At 42.6% G+C, this 20,478-nt stretch overlaps 2 protein-coding genes across 6 annotated transcripts; both read right to left on the reverse strand.

Moving 5' to 3' along the window:
* Nucleotides 1-724: 724 nt before the first annotated feature.
* On the reverse strand, nt 725-13,519 carry LOC102793484 (uncharacterized). 2 transcript variants are annotated; one of them, XM_087842170.1, is made up of 7 exons: nt 13,509-13,519; nt 10,275-10,759; nt 9,781-9,918; nt 7,102-7,254; nt 4,501-6,924; nt 2,691-2,791; nt 725-1,055 (listed from the first exon to the last, which is right to left on the reverse strand). In XM_087842170.1, exons 2-6 carry the CDS (start codon nt 10,737-10,739, stop codon nt 2,696-2,698), a joined length of 3,276 nt encoding a protein of 1,091 aa, XP_087698296.1. In that variant the 5' UTR covers nt 10,740-10,759; nt 13,509-13,519; the 3' UTR covers nt 725-1,055; nt 2,691-2,695. The 2 variants fall into 2 exon arrangements, with proteins under 2 accessions (XP_087698296.1, XP_087698295.1); XM_087842169.1 differs by lacking the exon at nt 13,509-13,519 and adding an exon at nt 11,113-11,303.
* Nucleotides 12,751-17,773, reverse strand: LOC102779379 (uncharacterized). 4 transcript variants are annotated; one of them, XM_006799621.3, is made up of 4 exons: nt 17,599-17,773; nt 15,918-16,549; nt 15,680-15,787; nt 12,751-14,624 (listed from the first exon to the last, which is right to left on the reverse strand). In XM_006799621.3, the coding sequence occupies exons 1-4, from the start codon at nt 17,624-17,626 to the stop codon at nt 13,410-13,412; spliced, it is 1,983 nt and encodes a 660-aa protein (XP_006799684.2). In that variant the 5' UTR covers nt 17,627-17,773; the 3' UTR covers nt 12,751-13,409. The 4 variants fall into 4 exon arrangements, with proteins under 4 accessions (XP_006799684.2, XP_006799685.2, XP_006799686.2 ...); XM_006799622.2 differs by lacking the exon at nt 17,599-17,773 and adding an exon at nt 17,429-17,591; XM_006799623.3 differs by lacking the exon at nt 17,599-17,773 and adding an exon at nt 17,235-17,321.
* Between the last annotated feature and the right edge of the window lie 2,705 nt (nt 17,774-20,478).

Below are 20,478 nucleotides of genomic sequence, written 5' to 3' on the forward strand. Positions count from 1 at the left end.
GAACATTAAAACATTCCTGTTGGCCACATGTCGGCAAAGTTATGTGACATTAGTGACGTTTGTACTAACTTGGTTTTAAAGCTTTTACTTTAAAATATACGCCGTTCAATAGCTGAGCTTAATCTTACAGAGAATGATCAAAGCTCATGTAGAAACAAACAAATGAACAAAAGATTTTCTCCTTCATTTCTGTCAAACAAAGCTGTATGAAACGTTTCCAGCTGTTAGTATCATGGTTGCTAGGCAACCTGGGCAGCGCAACGGAGGCTAGACCATCCCATTTCACAAGCCTCGCACTTCTGGCCTTAGCGGTCTTTGAGTACGCGGCCCTTGAGGATCGTTGAGGCTGCGTACTTTAAGGCTTCAGACCCTGAATTGGGATACAGCCCATGTGAAGCTACAGAGGAGTCAGTCACCAACACCCTGCCAACTAACCGCAGAGGTCCAACTCTCCTCTGTATGTCTCAAAGTGTGTTTGTGCAGCTGCTGTAGGTCTGTGGATGTTTTTATTTGTGCTTTTAAGAAACAAATAAAAACGTCTTTTTTTTCTTAGACTTGCATTTAGTTAACACTTTTCTTTATGCTTTCTTGTGAAGCTGGCAAGTGATTCTTGTCTTGAAGGGTGCTATATAAATGAAATGTACTTACTACGTGGTCCAGTGGTTTTGTCCATATTGTGTAAATGTACAGTTAGTTATGGGTCATCAACACGCACGCCTGTTTTTGTAAGATTTCTTTATTAGTGTGACAGAGTGAATGTAAAACTGGAAACTGTACAGGCTGAAACATTTTTAACAATGAAAATATACATTTCTCATTAACAAACTACAGTACGGCCTACAAAAAATAGTTCTTGTAATCAACGTTAAACAAAACTGGTGACATTCACAGAAGCGCAGAGCTAAAACATGAAAGCAGACCAATAATGAAGTGTGCAAAAATCTATTTCAGATGACAGTCAGGCGTTACAGGTCAGGGACAAATATGGAGGAAGAATTAAAACTCAACATGTGAACAAGGCTGAAAAAATAAAAATCTTCACTGGACACAGACGCCTGGAAAAAGGAGAAAACAGTTAGCAGACAGGATCAAACACATTTACATCAGCATGCAGTTAAAGAAAAATGTAAATTGAACAAGAATCTTTCAGGACTTAAAGACATGCAGCTCTTTTTCACTGAAGCTGTGCTAATGCTAAAACCACTGCTGATAGTGGCTCTGCTCCATGAAATCAGCACTTGCAGCCAACAGATTTCCTTAAAAAAACTGAACCCCAGTTCTGCAAATGAATGCACATAACCATCAGCACGTAAACCTTTGGAAAAGTGAGCTGGTTCTCTCCAAAGGAAGAACTGGAGCCGCACTGGGACATGCAACGCTACTGAGAGCAATAACCTGCAAAAATATGCCGCCTGTAACAAAAGTTGATTTTTTTTTTACAGACAGAAAGTTCAACAAACATTCCAATTTCAACAAATTTACATTTCTGAAATGATTTCATGGTTCAGGCTTTAATATTACAGTCACGCTGCACGAGCTGTGTGTGATTGTTCAGCCAGTGCTCAAAAACAAAGATCGAGAACCGTAACCTGCAGAACCATAATAACCTTTTTATAGGGGTGCAACGGTACACAAAATTCACGGTTCGGTACTTTGGTGTCACGGTTCAATATTTTTTCGATACAAAAAAATGTTCATGCCTTTTTAATTTGTCATTTATTAAAATTATAAATATATATTTTAACTCAAAAGTACAGCTTTTAAATTTAATGTTGCTGAAACAACAAGTAATAAAAAAAATCTATCTGATCGAGAAATCCCTCATCTTTGGAAAAAGAGTTTATTACAGAGAAATGGCTCTTTCCAAAATAAAAGCTATACTATACGCTTCTTCTGGGCTATATTCTCAGCAGCATATTAAACATATCAGGTCCGCATAAGGAGAATCATGTGCTAACGGCTGTCTAAATGACTCGGCTAAAGTTTGTAGCATGTGTGCTTGTTGTTTTTGTCTGCTTCCACTTGTCTTTGCACTAGGATGATGTCGGAGTAAATGTGCAGTCATATTCGTTGTGTTCCCACTAGTGCTGTCAGCGTTAATCTGAAATGACGTTAACGCCACAACACGGCAAATCTCTGTTAACGAGCTACCGCGGATCACCCCGTGCCTGGGGCTGGACGGCCGACGTTAACGAGCTAACTGTGCTAACGCAGTAGTTCCCACCCATGTAATTGAGCATTGCGTGGCACATCCGACATACTGTTTTACTTTTGTCCATGACGCGCTTACCTTCAGGGTCATACTTCACATGAAAACCAAAATAGATCCAAAGGCCAGATCTGAATGAGGGTGGGGGAGGTTCAATTTGCCATGTTGCAACGAGCTTAGCCTCTGTCTTGCTAGCTTGCCCTGCAGTGAATCTGCGTTCGACTACTCCGCCTAGGCTGCACTGTCGAGCGCAGATCCACTGAGCGCTCAACACAGACAGCACCGTCAGAAGGAAAGTTGTATTTGTATACAAAAAAAATTTGTATTGTTCGATACATATGCGTATGAACCGAAAGCACTGTATCGAACGGTTCAATATCGATACGAGTATCGTTGCACCCCTACCTTTTAACTATGAATCATAGGAAACGTGCCAGGCTGAAGTGGAATTATCCTTTAATTTTCCTTTGAATATACTTACTTCGTTCAGTCTATCTCAGAGATCAGGGAGTTTGCCGGCTGCATGACTTTGGACTGAGGCATCTGGCTCGCGTTCTTTACCTTCTGGTTAAAAGCTTCAAGCTAGAAAAATAACCAAAGAGAAAAACGATTTATGATGACACGATGATGACGGCTGTCACAACAGGAAACTCGGAGCATAAAGCAGGCAAACAATTCCAGATTATAGCAGAGATAATGTAAAACATAACGACAGACTGAGATCAGGATTATGAAATGAGATTTAGATGAAGTAATGATACTCAGAAAAGTATATCTAAGGTTTTAAATGACATGATTGACAACTGTTACACGTGCAGGGCATCAGTCATGTCTTCAAATGTTTAAAATTCTAAAAATGGAAATGATTTTAGTGACGTGTGACAGCGTCTGCTTATGCTTAAAATACATATTGACACATCTTAAGTGTCTCAGACTCAGTACTGGGAATTCTGCTGAAGTTGATCCTCAGACCAAAAACACACATCAAAGAAATACTTTGAGCTTCCTACAGTTTTAGTTTTAGTAAAGAAAAAAATTAAGTAATAATCCATTAGGGGTGGGGGAAAAAAATCGATACTGTGTAGTATGGTGATATTTTGTTTGCTAATAATGTATGGATACAGGGACAGCAGAAATCGATATTTTGTTACAAAAAAGGTTTTTGTGCTCTGACTTCAGAGCATGTTGATCCTTTTTCTGAGCAAGAATCCTGACATTCCTTCACTGTCCAAATGTGTTTAACTTGTTTTTGGCAGCAATAAACATGACAGTTTACTTATTTTAATTTAAGACATGTTTTATTTTAATTAAGTTTAAAACTTTTTTATTTAATGTAAAATTATATTTTGTTTTAATTTACTTTCAAATTCTTCAGTTGCTGAAGGGGCTGCATAGTTTTCATAAACTGCATAGTTCAGAATAGCTATAATTGTACCAGATGGTTGATTCAGTTAAGTTGGACTAGACTGTAATACAAACCGTTCAGTTTGTCAACAATAAAACTGAAATGAGAGAAAGACTGAGTGTGAGACTTTGATATTAGATAAAATGAATATTGATAAAGTTTACCTTTATGTACAGAATCTGAATATCGCAAAATATTTTAAAAAATTGTAATAATATCGTATCGTGCGTTAAGTATTGTGATAATATCGTATCGTGGGATGTATGGTGATTCCCACCTCTATAATCCATCCCCAGAATTAGATCTTTTTTCATTTTTTGCATAACAAAATTTAATAAAGTTGGGCTAAATTTTACCATCGTACTACTAAACGTTTCTGATTTAGAAGAATCTTAAAGTATATATGGAGCATTTTATTATGTAAAATACTACAGTATTTACAGGGGATAAAACACATGAAATTTTTAGGGCTGATAAAGCAGACAAAGCATCCATGGTACCAATGCTCTGTTCCTCTGTGCCACAGATATCACATCAGTGAGAATCTGACACATCCAAGATACTGATGCTCACACTGGGATTAAGAATTTCATGCTGATATCTCCTGCACTTAAGAAGTTATGAGGGTCAAAAATATATTTAAAAAAAGAAAAGAAAACAAATTTGAACCCCTTCTAACTGAAAATGTTCACTGGATGAAGGTAACAGCATGCATGGCTTCATTAAATATACTGAAGTAATTGTGCTCAGTGTCCTCTGAGTCACTACATGTCATTATCAACAACAACAAAATACCTGGAAGACCTGAGCAAGACAAATGATGGCACAACCTAACCTCTTAGCATGGCATGGCCTCAAGAGCTGGCCAAACCGACTGAACACCAACCTTTTTCCTCAGGTTCGCCTTTATTTCCTCCTCCGTTAGTTGCGGCTTCTCCTCTTTTAACTCCTCAGTGCAGGGGTCATTACCCACAGTCTTTGTGCATACCTCTGAGTCCTGTGGTGCCAGTGGTGTCTTCAATGCATTATTGTGGTTCTCTAAAATACTTATGGGATTCCTGAAATATATCATACGTTTTTTGCGACGCCGTCTCCGGTTGCGTCCACCTGTGAGGCTCTGAGAGGATGCCTGCTCGGTATTGATGACTCTCAGGCAGCGAGAAACAGAGGCTGACCCATCTTGGCCTTCGCTCACAGACAGGTCCGGGTTTGGAAATGAGGCACTGTTTGGAAATGAGGCACTGTTTGTAAGAAGGCTGGGATCAGGGAAAGTCGTGTTAGGTGCCACTACAGAGCCAGGAAAGTGTGTGTAAGGTTGGCTGCTGGCAGAAAGAGAGGGAGGAGTGTTGTACTGATTGTAGGACCAGTAAGGATTTGTAGCACCGCTGTAGTGGCCACTCTGGGTAAGAGCAAAATGCGAGTACTGAGACAAAATGTAGTCTGGATATGGAGAAGCAGCAGGAGGAGGAAACACGGGATTTTGTGAATATGGATAAGCAGAAAACTGTTTTGAGTCTTTTCGCTCTCTGTCCCTCGGTGTTTCTCTGCTGTTCCATTGATCTCTGTGTTTCAGTCTCTCTCTGCTTCTTTCTCGCGAGCGGCTTCGTTCGGCCTCCCGCCTCCGTTTCAAATCTCTGCTGCGAGAGCGTCGACGGCATGAGGGGCTCGGGCTTCTAGAGGCTGACCTGGAGGAAGATGAGGACGAGGAATTTCTGTGATCTCTAAGAGAGCGCCTCTGCTGTGTCTCGTCCTCCCCTCTGCTGTCAGTCCTCCTCCTCCCTTCACTCTTCCTCGCCCTCCCTTCGCTCTTGCTCCCATGCATTCTCTCCTGACTCTGGTCTGTTTTGCTGCTCCGCAGAGGAGAGCCTGATGGGGACTTCCTGCGATCTCGGTCACGAGAGTGCTTCTGGCGCCTCTCGTGCTCCTCTTTGCTGTTCACGCGTTCCTCTTTGCTGTTCACGCGTTCATTTTTTCTCCCGCACAGCCTCTCCTGAGTGCGGTTTGCCAATTTGCTCAGCTCGTCCACGTCCAGGTTCCATCCCAGAGTTTTAAGAATGCTCTGCAGCTGTTCCTGCTGCTCACTCACCGATGAGGTTTCTTCCTCCTCCTTCTTCTTCTTCAATGCCACCGGAGACTTTAATCGATTACTAGAGCCCAAACTGTGGTCTCTTTTGCTCTTCTTCTCCTCCTCCTCACCAGGTAAGAAGAGCCTCTCTCGAGTAGACGAGTCAGTCTTTTTCTCTCTACTGTTGGTCTTGTTGAGGCCTGCCAGCAGGTTTCTACCATTCGACTCGCTGTCACTGTCATCACCGAGCCCGGGAATTAGGGCACCACTCTTTAAATGCTGGCTCTTACTGTCCTGGTTGAGACCCTTCAGCAAGGGTCCACTTTTCAACGACTGGCTCTTGCTTGCCCAGTTGAGGTTTAGCCTAATGGGCTTAGTGTTTGAGAGTTGGTTCTCACTGGGTGATGTGGCTCCAGTATTTAACTGTTGGCTTTCACAGGCTTGGCTGAGGCCCGTCAGCTGGACTCCACTGTCTGACCGCACGCTGTCTTTGGCTTTGTTGAGTCCAGGCTGTGGAGCACCACTGCCAGTACCTTCACTGGACTGGCTGAGGCCCCTCAGCGAGGCTCCAGTATTTAATCGTTGGCTTTCCTTTGCCTGGTTGAGGCCCGGTTCACCTTCATTGGCTGTACTGAGTAGACTCTCATTTTTCTGACTGAGATCCTTCAGTGAGGATCCACTCTTCGATCGATGGCTCTCACTTTCCCATCTGTGGCTTAGAAGAATGGGTCTAGTTTTTGAGTGCTGGTTCTCACTAGCTAGGCTGAAGCCTGACAGTGAGGCTCCGGTATTTAACTGTTGGCTTTCACTGGCGTGGTTGAGCAACAGAATGGCTCTACTGTGTGAGCACTGGTTTTCACTGGGACCTTGCAGTGAGGCACCACTAAACAACCGTTGGCTTTCCTTTCTCTGGGTGAAGCTCGGCTCAATGTCATTGTCCATGCTGAGTATACTTTCACTGGGCTGTCTGAGGCCCAGCAGCGAAGCTCCACTATTCAGCTGTTGCTTCTCAGTCCTAAAGGGTGGATCTGATTTGCTCTCCATGTCAGAGATCTGAATGTTCAGGGGCTCCTCACCTAAAGGAAGATCGTCTCTATCATTGCTCATAATCTTGTTAAACATTTCGATGTCCACGCCTTTGTTAAGGATGCTGAGGAAGCGCTCAAAACCCTTGTTGACATTATTTTCATCCTTTGCTGGTGAAGAAATGCTTTGGCCGAGAGGTGGCAGTGACACACCGGGGACCTGAGAAGGAAAAAAGAGATTACTGTGTCATTACTCAGAGAAGAGTAGAAAAGTAAAGCATTCTCATGATCAAAACTTCTTCTTATTTTATGATTCATTCATTTAATACTGCATGTAAGTGGAGGTATGGTGTGGTTGAAATACAAAGAAAAAGCAGAAAAGCATCGACTGTACAACCTCGCCACAGTCATCCTCAGGTTTGAGCAAGTTGATGTCGACTCCTTTGTTGAGCACGCTGAGGAAGCACTCGAAACCCTTGTTGATGACGTCCTCTCTCTTAGCTGGTGATGTGACGCTTGGGCTGGAAGGAGGCCACGCAACGTCAGGGCCCTGAGAAAGGTCAGAAATTCACTTTACTGTTGAACCAGCAGATTCGTGGTCAGAAGCTCAGATGCTGCCATGATCCAGGTCTCAGGTAAACACGTCTGAAATTGTTCTCAGCACTTCCAAATCATCAGCCACTCAAAAGATAACGGCCATATTTCAGCGTTTTATAGCACATTAATAATGCTAAGACAAAAGATAACATTAGCATTTACTACTTCATTGCCATGACACAACAGAAAGACTGTCAACTGCTGGATCAACAACATAAGGACTGTACAGTAATAGCAGCTGGTTATTCCTCTGTTACACAGGCACCTTGAACGCTGTGGAGATTAGAATATTATTTTACTGTTACTATTCATAACCATTATTATTACTGTTGCATTACTTATCATTTCATCAGAGCATTTATTGAAGCTGTTGATGTTACATTATGCTACATCGAGAAGGGAGCCGGAGATCGACAGACGGATTGGGGCTGCAGCTGCAGTGATGCGGACGCTGCACCGGTCCGTCGTGGTGAAGAGGGAGCTGAGTGTAAAAGCGAAGCTCTCAATTTACCGGTCGATCTATGTCCCTACCCTCACCTATGGCCACGAGCTGTGGGTAGTGACCGAAAGAACGAGATCGCGGATACAAGCGGCGGAAATGAGCTTCCTCCGAAGGGTGGCTGGCCTCTCCCTTAGAGATAGGGTGAGAAGTTCGGCCATCTGGGAGGGGCTCAGAGTAGAGCCGCTGCTGCTCCACATCGAAAGGAGCCAGCTGAGGTGGTTTGGGCATCTGACAAGGATGCCTCCTGGGTGAGGTGTTCCAGGCATGTCCCACCGGGAGGAGGCCCCGGGGCAGACCCAGGACACGCTGGAGAGATTATATCTCTCGGCTGGCCTGGGAACGCCTTGGTGTTCCCCCGGATAAGCTGGAGGAGGTGGCTGGGGAGAGGGAGGTCTGGGCCTCTTTGCTTAGGCTGCTGCCCCCGCGACCCGGCCTCGGATAAAGCGGATGAAGATGGATGGATGTTACATTAAAGTTTGTATTTCAGGTGTGAGCATAATCACATAATAATCTTTCATTGCAGGTGCAACTGTAATCATGTTATACACATATTGCATTTTGTGCTAATTAAAGAGTTGAAGCTCGGTCAGTTAATTGATAATGGTCTGAAGCTTCGGTCAGCGCGAGTCTGGCCGATCAATTGGAGAACCTATTGAGCTAAGGAAAGGATTGCATACATGCTTACAATACAATACACCATATATAACCTGTAAACAGAGTACAGGCCTGTGTGCACTCAGCAGCCTGCTTTATTGGAGTCTGCCTGGTAACAGATGACTCAGAATGGGTCATGCACTGAGGTCAAGACACATAGGCTGCCTGTACACATACACAGTATCTAGACTTGTTTTACTCGAAACTGCCAAGTTGTTTTACCTGTGTACGTGACAGTTTAATTTCCACAGATAAGTGAAGTGCATTAAATGAAATAACAGGAAGCATCTGGCGGTGGCGGAGGAACAAGAGGAAGGAAGTGTTCTTTTTTAGAATGTGTCCAAGCTTGGAATTACTGGAACTGATGCATGTTTGTTATCTGCTTTGACACATTATGCTCGTCATCAATTATGTTATATATATATGACTACTCATTTATTGTTCTAGGAAGATCGAAGCTGTTTGGTGATCGTGCTCAGCTTCCCAGATATGTGTTTCAATAAAATCATTGTTTTGACGCACCTCACTGGGACTCTGCAGCCGTTTGTCTCACCTCAAATCACAAACCAGGACAACGCCTTCATCACAAACAAACACTAACACCACAAACACATTGTAATTTGGGGGAAAACACTGTTATTTACACACATCCTGGTGGTGGTCAGAGGGCCCGGTGGCGCCAGTGTCCGGCAGCCTCGCCTCTGTCAGTGCACCCCAGGGCAGCTGTGGCTACAATGTAGCTGCCATCACCAGTGTGTGAATGTGTGTGTGAATGTGTGAATGACTGTAGTGTAAAGCGCTTTGGGGTCCTTAGGGACTAGTAAAGCGCTATACAAATGCAGGCCATTTACATCCATCTGAAATGTTTGTTCCAATCACTTCAGCTGTGAGGGCTTTGTGTGGGACGATATTAACCCCCGATTCTTTTGTCCCCGTGATAGAACAGAGAAAACCGACTCGTAGTGTGTTTAAACATCTATATTTCTTTTTATTCAATCATCTTCCGGAAGAGAGAGACCCCTGCACAGCTCAAACGCCAGTTGCAGGATCTCTAACACTAGAATCATAAACTGTGGCTCATATAGGTTTTATTTTGGTACTTTACACGTCACACAGTTTCAAACATTGCTTATATCGAAAGTTCCTCTTTTCTGTGTCTTATCTATTAATATATCTGTGCACTAAAACTTCCTGTTTTTCAGTCTGGCTGAGCACTTTGTGAGTCAAAAGTGGCCTTGCTCTACAAGCCTTCATTATTAAAGTACATAAAACAATATAATAGGAAAATAAGGATACTAAGGATATTGATTTCATGACACATACCTGTTCACTGTAAGGTGGTACAGCAGTGTGTCTCTTCTTCATTAGAACCTTCACTCTGAGCTTCAGAGGATGCTGTTCCTGCAGCACATCGCCTTTGCTCGGGCAGGAGGAGCTCCCTCTCTCTCTGGCCGACTGCACCTGAATAATCGAAAAAGAAAGCTTTGCACATGAACGAGATTTTTGAAATTGTGACAGTGAGTCAGTACGAGTTTACAAGTGATGAGGTTTCATTTCTTTTATTTTATATTAGGCCCTGTGTTTTTCAGCACTGAAAATCTCATGTAGATATTTCCTGTATAAAAAAAATAAGGCAAAACTCCTATGTACCCTACTTCATCTAAATCTCAAGTATTTATAATATGAAGGTCATATTTTTGTTATCCAAATAAACAAAAACAAAAAAAGAACCAAAACATCTGATTCTAAGGGGATCAGGTGGGTCGTGCAAAAAAAGAAACACACTTTACTCTGAGAGTTTATTCAGTGCTCCTCACCTTTGAGAAATAGCTGAGGTATTGTCGCTGCATCAGAATCTCCTTCACTCTGTCTCTTAGAGTTTGACCTACACACATAGCCGGAGGCTCGTCACCGGAAACACCCGGTGGTGTCTCCACAAACCGCGTTTTCATGGCGAGTGTAGCTTTCTTGTGCATTCTCTCCTCCATCTCTCTGAGGAGCTGCTTGTTTCTTGCTAGCTCTACATCCTCTTCACTGTATGGCAGCGGCTCTCCGTCCGGGTTCTCCACCTCTGGGACTTTACTATGAACATGATGAGATGAAGAACTGAGCTCTTTCCACCTCACATCACTCCTATGTGGTTCAGGAACAGTATATCTCGAGTGTTCATGGTAAGTGTCCCACTCTCTGTAACCTCTGGAGGCATTCCCCATGCTGTGGCGGCTCGGCTCCAGAAGTCTCTGGAGTCTGTGGACAGCATCTTTCCACTCACGTTGATTCATTCTGCAGTCTCTCCAAGTGTCTAAAGCAGAAACGGTAAGTAAGAAATATGCAGCAAGTATGGGTAAAGATAGATGTGTATGTATATTGTGAAGCCATTACATCCTCCCATAATGTAAACACAAAGACTAGCTTCGAGCTTTCATGTTGTCTTTATGCTTATTTCAGTTTCACAGCAAAACCCTCAGCGTTAGCTTACATGAACGCTCCTAATGAGCAAACACAGAGCCAACCAAAGTAACCAAGTAACAACCAAACCCGGCAGCCGTCACATCACACTCGTTAACGTGTGGACAGTCGGTCTAACATACTGTAAGGTGTTTACACAACTTAGCATCGTTGCTAAAAAAAAAAAACAACCGACTGGTCACCTACTATTGCCGTGGAAAACGAGAGCTTCTTCTTTTACATCGTGGAAAGATTTTTCATTTTTAAGCTAAGAGCCACTCGGACCAAGAACAGCGAAACTCCAACATTAATGACGTTTCGGTAGAAAAAAATGGAAACCATTAAAGCTAAACGAGCTTCTGGTGATAACAGAAAGAGGCCATTACTGATCACACTGCTTCGGTGGTGTAGGTGAGTGAAATGTGACAGCAGCGCCCCCTGCAGGACAGAGTACTGACACTGCAGGAGAAAAAAAAAAGATTCCTGGGCTACATTTGCAAAGAATTATCATTTTATAAATTTACTTACTAAATAAAACTATTTATAAAAATAAATGCATTTAGAAGCAAAAACATTTCATTATCGCTGTTTAAAGATTGCCCTTCAGACTCCAGCCTCAGATGGTTTTAAACTGACAACTACTCCGCACCTTTTAGCTGTTTGTAAATGCTCTCTAGATTCATAATTCTTTAACTATGACGATGTATTGAACCATTATTCCTGAGATTAAACCTTAGAGAAAAAATTACAGTTGCAACATGCCTTTTTCTTCACTCAGTATATTTCCCTTCATTATATACACACATACATTCATTCATTCATCCTTTACTGTCCTCCTTCAGGGTCGTGAGGGTCTGGAGCCTAAAAGCTCTGATTTGATCTTTTCTGTTTGAAGTTAGTATTTTGCTTCAAAGCATTTTGTATACACGGTTTTTTTTCCATAAATAAGGCTATCATCATTATTATTATTATTATGATTAACTTCACCTTACTATTATTTAAAGTTACATGTTGAGTCTTGGCTCTATTTTAAAAATCACATTTTTAGAAATATATCCACATACTTTATTCAATATTACTGCTCTAATTTTATATTGAAAATGTCATTATTTATTCTAATTTGTTACTTTGTGAACTAATTTGTTATATTCATTTATTTTATTGACCAAAGTACTTTTTCATGTTTTGGCTGCTATAACGGTAATTTCATTTTTGAGTAGTATTGCTTATCGAGCATCTTATAGAGTCTCTATAATTTAAACCTTTTAACCAAAAATAATTATAAATTATTTCAAATAAATTTCCCCTACCTTTGACATTTTAACATGATTTTATAAAGCTTTTAAAAAAAACATTTGTATTCCTATCTGCTGCTGAACTGAAGGTTAACAGCTGAAACCAGTTTCGCCTCTCTCGTTGGCCGAAGGCTTTTTTCTCCTGTAAAAGAAATGTGCTGTGGGTTTAAAACGTCAGTCAAATTCATTGATTAAATCATTGTTTAAAAACAAAATTGGAAATTCATATTTTCTATTACAGAGCCTTTCTAGTTAGTTGTGGCGAGAACAGCGCCACAGTAAATCTGTACTCGTTCAATAACTCAGTACACAGTCAAAGTATTTGCTTTTTTGTTTAATATTATCCAGTTCAATATTTATACAGCAAATTTCTGCATGTTTACAGAATAAGAAAAATATGTAAAGAGACAGAAGTGTAGAGCATGTCTTGTAGTTGTAGGTTGGCCTTTGAACTAATTAATGAACATAAAGGCTCCTATATAAAGACAAATATGATGTCCACAAAAATAAAATGCATCAAATTTTAGTAAAACTTTAACAAAATAACACATTTTTGTACTTTCAGTATTTGTTTTATTTATTTTTTTCCTAGAATGACCGGGCTATTATAAGCTACACCAACCAAACAACATTAAAACCACCTGCTTCATACTGCCTGAGGAGTCCAGGCATGCATGCAGGACCTCCGAGCGGACGCTGCAGTGGATCCTTTGGGTCCTGTGAACCCCGGAGAATTACGGTGGTCCAGCTTCGTAGGCTGGCTTAATAACTTGTTGTAGTATAACGGGCTGCACTGCCATACAAGAGGAGGCTGCTGCCATCAGCCCAATGCCTGGTCTGCATCAACGCTGTAACAATGTCAAAATAGCATCCGTGTGAATTCAAGGACCCGAGCTGTTTCTACTTCCACTGTCGGCAGTTTTAATGTTGTGGCAGACTTGTGAATGTGTGATGGGTATGAGAGCAGACCGAGAATCAAGAAGAGCTGCAGCACCACCTACAGTTTGTCATCAAACTCACGATACAGTAGCTGATAATGTCATTGTGTTGTTCTCTTAGTTGCTGCTGGCCTGATTGCTTGCAAATGTTCACTGTGATGTTTTCTGATGCTTCAAACGCGTGTTTTGTGGTTAAAAAGAGACTCCCTGAAGGCCCAGCTGTTTCCATCAGTCAGTTTCAAAGTCTCACTTCCACCCTGCGCAGCCTCGTTTATCTAGCCTTTTTTTTGGTTTGAATAACCTGCAAACAGCGGGGCCTTGTCGGTGGTTTGGATTTTTGTGTTGTGTTCACTGGCTGAACTGCACTTACATTTGATTGGCTGAAATACGGCGGCTGTGGATGATTAACGTGATGCGGGAACATGTGGCTCGCTTGCGGGAGCATGGTTGGATACATGTTCATAGGCGGGGGGCCGGGGTACGGGACGAAGGGTGGCATAATAACCCCCGGCCCAACATGGGGCATTGGTGGAGGCACAGCTGGCGGGACAGGTGGGTATGGCATCGGTGAGCAGTTGACCGGAGGGTACGTCGGCACCACCGGAGCAGATGGAGGTTTGGATGAAGGGTATGAGGAATTAGGAGAAAATGGTTGTAATGCAGCAGCGCTCTCCTGAGATTTCCCTTCGCAGTTCTTACTGTCCTGTACTGTGCTGCTGCTCGTCTTCTGGTCATACTCAGCAGTTTTGTATACTTGATGCACATCTGTTACGTCCCTCTCTGCACTGTACGAGTCTTTTTTACTGTAATAATTCTGATTTAAGGGGCTAAAACTAGATCTGCTCGATGATGATGATGCTCTACTTTGACGTCTCGGGGAAATTGGTCGCCTCGTGCCCTTCTCCCTCCCAACTTTCCGAGCCAAATCACCATCCTTCTTTCCATACAGCCGCTCCTGGATTCTATGAGACATTTGGCCAAGCTCTTCAAATCCCAAATCCATGCCAATGGCCTGCAGCACATCCTGCATTTGCCTACGCTTGTGTTCATCCTCAGGTGGCAGCGGCACCCTTTCCACCACCAAGGGGGACCTGGATCTGCTGCGGAAGTAGGCTTCCCTGCCATCATTCCCCTGAAGGGGCTTTTCATCAGAGAGTGGGCACCGTTTTGGGCTGATGGACCTTCGATGAGTCTCCGGGGAAACTGGTCTGCGGGACCTTTCGCTTTCACTCCAGTAGCTGTTATCCTGGTGGCTTCCTTGATTCCTCCTAGCATTGTGAGTTGGAGACCACAGATGATCAGCAGGGCTCGGTAATAAGGTTTGAGAAACGGGTTGATCGTCGTCGTCCGAGGCCTGAGTCACAATCTTAGTGAGAACGTCGACATTCACGCCCTTGTTTAGCACGTCGAGGAAACGCTGGAAGCCTTTGGTTGACTTCTGCTCAGAAACAGCTGCACTTCGACTGGGTGCATCACTCTCAAAAGACTGATGGGAAGCACACAAACGTCACAGGTATAAGAGTCAAACAAATCTCTGGAAGGTTAAACATTTTCACACAATTTTCTGAGACACTTCTGAAAGCAAATCAAACACGAAACAGCCGTGTACGTGACATCTGAGAGCGGATTTGTAAAGCTACTGCAGAATAATGAGCAAGTGAAATACAATTAGAGCCTATTACACCTCGTTTTCTTCTTGTAGCTGTTTATTGTGTTAATCGATATTCTGTCTACTTTGAGGCCAGTTTTGATGTGCATCCCGTTTTGTTGTCACACTCATATTGATAAACCGTTAGAGTGGTCATTTCATTTATGTCAGGTTACAGGTGAACATGGAATCAGAGCCCAGATATACTGATATTCATGGTGGTGTTTTTACTGTGTGTGTTGTGCTGCATGTGTTGTAGATGTTGTAAATGCAGACAAAATTAAAATGTTAAAGGTATTTGGCTCGGTAGACTTCTATTTTTGCATCATGTCAGAAATTTCACAAGTTCATAAAGAATAAGAAATACACGTGTGCTGAAGTCAAGTGCCAAGCTATTACTAATAAATAGGCCTATCAACTCGAGTTACACTTCTGAGAAGGTGCCAATCTACAGCAAGGTGGCTACAGCATGAGTGTAAAGTTTCATGCAGTAGAAGTATTCAAGAAATATTGAAGAAGTATTTGGGATAATGCAAGAATACAATAAACACTCTCTGCAATTAGCCAAACTGCAGGCTGAGGAGCACCGGTCCTCCTCCTCCTCTCTCAGATACATGCAGGAGTGAATTCAGTGTGGTAAATACACTCAGCATTTACCACACTGCAGTAATAAAACAAGTCTTATTATGCATGTATTAATTATTATTGTTGTTGTTATTCGGCTACCCAGCAGCGTATGATGTAATGAATATTTGCTTCTTTTATTACAAATCAGTAAAACCACACAAGGGGCCAGTAAAGCTCTGATCTGGCAGCCAGAGACACAAGTGGAATTACAAGCAATAACGTCTGAAGTGATAAAGATTTATCAACATGTGTAACGTCACACCCACCTGTCGGTTCGAACCATTCAATGGAAATCTTGTTCCAGCTTGGCGATAATCCTCATCATATACAGAAGTGAGAGGACTGTCCGTCCTCTCTCTGGGATTAACATAACTCTGTTTGACATGGATAAATATTTTTAATCAAACCACAAAATGATTACTTGGAATTAAAACACTATTCAAACTGATGCAAACACACAATTAAAACCTGCCCAACCCTCATTAAGCAATCATGTAAACTTACCCTCTCCTGTGATCGTGCCCTCTCTTGTGATGGATCCCGGCCCCTCTCATATTCATCTCCATCTTTGTAAGACCCCGACAGTCGTCTGTATGTTAACTCATCATTTAGCTGCCTGTATGGGAACTCCTCGTGCAGAGGCCTGTGCCTGGAGTCCTGAGGTGTTTTCCTGTACTTGAAATCTTCATTTTGTGGTGACGCATCTTCAACATTCCTGGTTAGATGCGACCGTGAAAAACTGTCCGGTGAAGGCCTGTACGTTTTCTCCTGAGCCTCACGCCTGTACCTGTAATCCCGCTCGTCGTCATCTGCAAACCTCTGCTTTTTGTTGTCAGAGGGGTCCCGCACTGGTGAAGACATGCGTCTCCTCGCCGGGCTCTTCCTGCTCCGGTCCCTGTTCAGTGTATCTTTGCTGTACAGCCTCTTCGGAGACTCACTGTACTCCCTGCTTTTTTTCCTCTCTGTGCTGCTGCGTCCATCCCCACCATATTTATGATACGACTCCCGTGGCATGTCTCTGGGAGGGTCACGCCTTTTGTCCCATCTGTTGTCATATTCATCCCGTTGCCGTGAACTTCTCTCGCTGTACTGCCGCCTGGAACTGTGTTCAGATCTGTTTGCGTACATCCTCAGACCTGAGTGATACAAAAAGAGAATAAACTTGAATAATGTCGGACTTCAAATAAACACAACCACTTATCATGAATTAACAAGGCAAACAAAGTGCTCTCCACTTGGAATATGTCAGGATTTCTACAGTTGTTCTGTGCCTGTGGCGGTACTCCAAAGAAATTGGCTCCAAAAATTTGTGATTGTAAACTGTGTGAATGGTTGTCTGTCTCTGTGCTAGTTATGTGACAGACGCATGTATACTCCTCGGGTTAAATGTTTAGCATCAGTTACCATGGTGATCGAGTCAGGTTAGAAGAAAGCCACATTCATGACATGCTAAACCATTAATATCGTTCTGGTAATAACTACCCTCGCAATTCTTCTAAGTCGGGGTTAAACTGAAGATAGCCTCATATGCTGCCTGCAGATCTGGCCTATGAGGTGGTAAAACAGGCCAGCTCACTGTTCAATGCTACTACGGTTTACATTCAGAGATCACACTGATAAGCATTCCCCCCTAGATCATAAATGCTTGATAATCACAACAGGATTGAAAGAAACAAGCAAATGTAGGTCACAATGAGTCTACAAAAATATCCAGCAAAACATAAAATAAACATTTTTTTAAAAATGAACATACAGCAGGAGTCACAAACCAACAGTATAGGCGCGGGTGTGTCTTTAAATAGAAGCTACGTGTAAAAGCACCTGCTGTAGAATTCTCTGAAAGGACGCTCAGGCATCCCAGAGCTTAGATAGTTGGCTTAATGGACCTTTCGGTATGCCGTGACCTAGCTAACGTTAACAGCGTTGAACGTTAGCGTTCGCTGCAGCAGCTGCCTGTTAGCAGGCCACGGAATAGCTTCAGTTGGCTTTAGCAAAAGGAGAAATATCAAACTTACAACTGTATCATCGACGGGATAGTATTTCCAGCTAAAATCGCTTCGTCTGCGAAAACTTTCTCGTCCTAAAGTGCAGTTAAATCAGCAGGAGTTAAAGCTTTGCCCCTGCTTTTGATTAACCTACTTAGCAGCATTCGCGGTGGTTAGCTAACGAGCTAACGTAAAATTACCGTTTCCGCTGGATGACTCCACTTTCATTACAAATCAGGAAACACACACTCCCTTGGGTAAATGAAACCAGGGAAAACTGCTCAAAATATGTTTAGCAGTAAGTAAGTTTCCTAAAAACATTCACAAAATGTTAAATACAGTCGGACAGCATTTTAAAAACAGGCACTGACTGAATTCCAGGAGGTTTGTTTTTCTAATCTCCCCCCGGGGATGAAGAAGTGGGTTCAGCTACTTTTTAACGCAACTTTATTGATAACAGTTAAACACAAGAAATTATCGTCAAAAAGTAAGAAAATTCGCATTTAACTGTCTTTAAAAAAAAAAAAAAAAATCTTTATTTTCTTAATTGAGTTACACAGAAAATACAAGACAACAGAGAGGCACTGTATACATAAGTACATAATTGTGGGGTACGTACTGGCACACTGTGAAAGCACAGTATGTTGAAGAGGATGATGTATGGTTTCTGCGAGGACCTTTAAGTCATTCCTTTTTGTTGTAATATCAAGGTGAGATCAAGGTGACTGCTCAGCCAACACATCAGGCAAAAACAATCCTCTGATTTCCCGATTCAGCTCTGCAGCCACAAGGACAGGAGACTTTTCCAACATGTGAGACTGGGCGCTGATCTGCAGTACAGGAACTCCACAGGGGACTGCTGTCTCCATTTCTTTTTACCTTACACAACTTCAGAACAACTTCTCATCATGCAACCATCAGAAATACTCTGATGAAAGTTCTACAGTGGTTAGATGTGTTAGTAATGCGCAGAAAGAGGAGGAAGACAGAGCAGAGGATGATTTTGGTCTGGAATGTTCTGAATGTGGATAAGATTGGAGAGATGGTGATTAACTTCATATGCAGGGAAGAGGACAGCTACATTAAGCCATATAAAGTGATTTTCTACTTTAACTGAGCACTCAAAGCCTCAAGCCTCGTTCACCCAATCACACACTTTATTCTATCTAGCATTTATCTAATATTGTCTTATCTAAAATTCATGCACACTTACAATACTGGGGTTAACTCAACATTTTGGCCAAGGGTACTTTGACATGCAGCCTGGAGGAGACTGAATCCTTGACCTTCCAATTAGTGTACTTCCCACTCTAGCTCCTGAGCCATAGTTGCCCTAAAGGATGAAACCATCCACATCAACAGTGGGCTGAACTGGAAGTTGGCACACAAAAGTGAATAAGCAAACTCTGTTCCTAGGGAAGCCGAGACCCTTCAGCGTGTGCAGGTAAATGACACTGAGACTTTCTACCACTCAGTTGTGGTGAGAGTATTATATTTCCCTGTGATCTGCTGGGGAAGCAGCATCAAAGATCTTCAAGGAGTCTTGCTCCATTGCTTCGCAAAACTCCTCCCATACTTGAGTTTTTGCTTTAGCTACCTTTTAGAACTGCTTTTGCTTTCAGCCTGCCACAGGAGATCAAAAGGCCAGTCACTCCTCCGTTTCACCTTTCACCTTACAGCTGCTGCTCCAGTCGCCTCAGCAGACGTGTGGAACATTTAGTATTTTTTACTATTTTCACTTATTGTCTACAGCCATCCTGCTGTCAAAGCTCTTCTGGAGAAGATCTCCCTGACAGAGGTCTCTGACAGATGCTCTCGGCGCACCCTCAAAATATATATGTCAACTCACAACCTAGGGGTCCTGTTGTCAAGCGCACTTAGGGATACCTGTATGCTTGAACATGGTATTCGTTACAGGAAACCTGTCAAAGAAGTCCAATAGCAAAGCAGGATACAGACTGAGTAGACTGCCGCTTTAGGAGTTCCCAGATGGGGCACCTTCCAGCACCCCATCCAAGAAGGCCAGGTAGTCAGGACACATTCTCCAGGAGCTCTGGCCCCCGTGCTCATTCAGACTTACCTCAGCTGAGCAAGGCCCCTTCAGCCAAAAGATGTTATTTTTAGAGTCCCTTATCCAGGCCTTGCTGCAGGGTGGGACCCTCGGTAACTCCATCCCAGAGAAAGTCATATATACCACTGTTATTAGGGAACTTCTCTCTTCTCTTCTCCCAGAACTGCAACGCTGAACACTGAGGCCCACAAACCCCTCCACAGTGATAGGGTCCTCCTAGAAATAAACTGTATCACTGTTGTGATTCTTTAAATTTAATAACAGTAACATTTTGCACCAGTATATTGAATTAACAAAAAGTTTATATTTGTGCGCCACAGCAAACATTATTTTTAGTTTTATATGTTTGCATAAACACGTTTCGGAGCACAGATTTTCCTCCTTCTCTGCTTTTCAGTTTTGTTAGTAATAAAAGCAGCAAAAGCAGTTTTTAAAAGAAGCAAAATATCTTTTAATTTAATTATTCAATTTCATTGTGGTTGTTTTAGTTTTATTAATTCATAAACGTAACAAAACATGGCGTTACTGTCATGCATAAATAGACCACTGCAGTCAGACGTGGTTAAACGCTTTAAATATTTACACCCATAATGCTGATAGGCTCATTTATACTAATGCTCTTTATAACGTCACCCTCATTATAACACCTAATTATGATTTGGGGCAATCGTGGCTCAAGAGTTGGGAGTTCGCCTTGTAATCGGAAGGTTCCCGGTTCAAGTCTTGGTCATTGTGTCCTTGGGCAAGACACTTCACCTACCGCCTATTGGTGTTGGCCAGAAGGGCCGATGGTGCAATATGACAGCCTCGCTTCTGTCAGTCTGCCCCAGGGCAGCTGTGGCTACAACTGTAGCTTGCCTCCACCAGTGTGTGACTGGGTGTGTAAAGCGCTTTGGGGTCCCTATGGGGGACTAGTAAAAGTGCTATACAAATACAGACCATTTACCATATTTTTTTGGGTGGTCAAAGTTACCAAGCTCTTATTTTGTCTAAGGTGGAGTGAACTTAA

This window comes from Neolamprologus brichardi, chromosome 6 (assembly GCF_056152115.1).
Source record: "Neolamprologus brichardi isolate AB-2024 chromosome 6, ASM5615211v1, whole genome shotgun sequence".
Lineage (NCBI taxonomy): Eukaryota > Metazoa > Chordata > Actinopteri > Cichliformes > Cichlidae > Neolamprologus > Neolamprologus brichardi.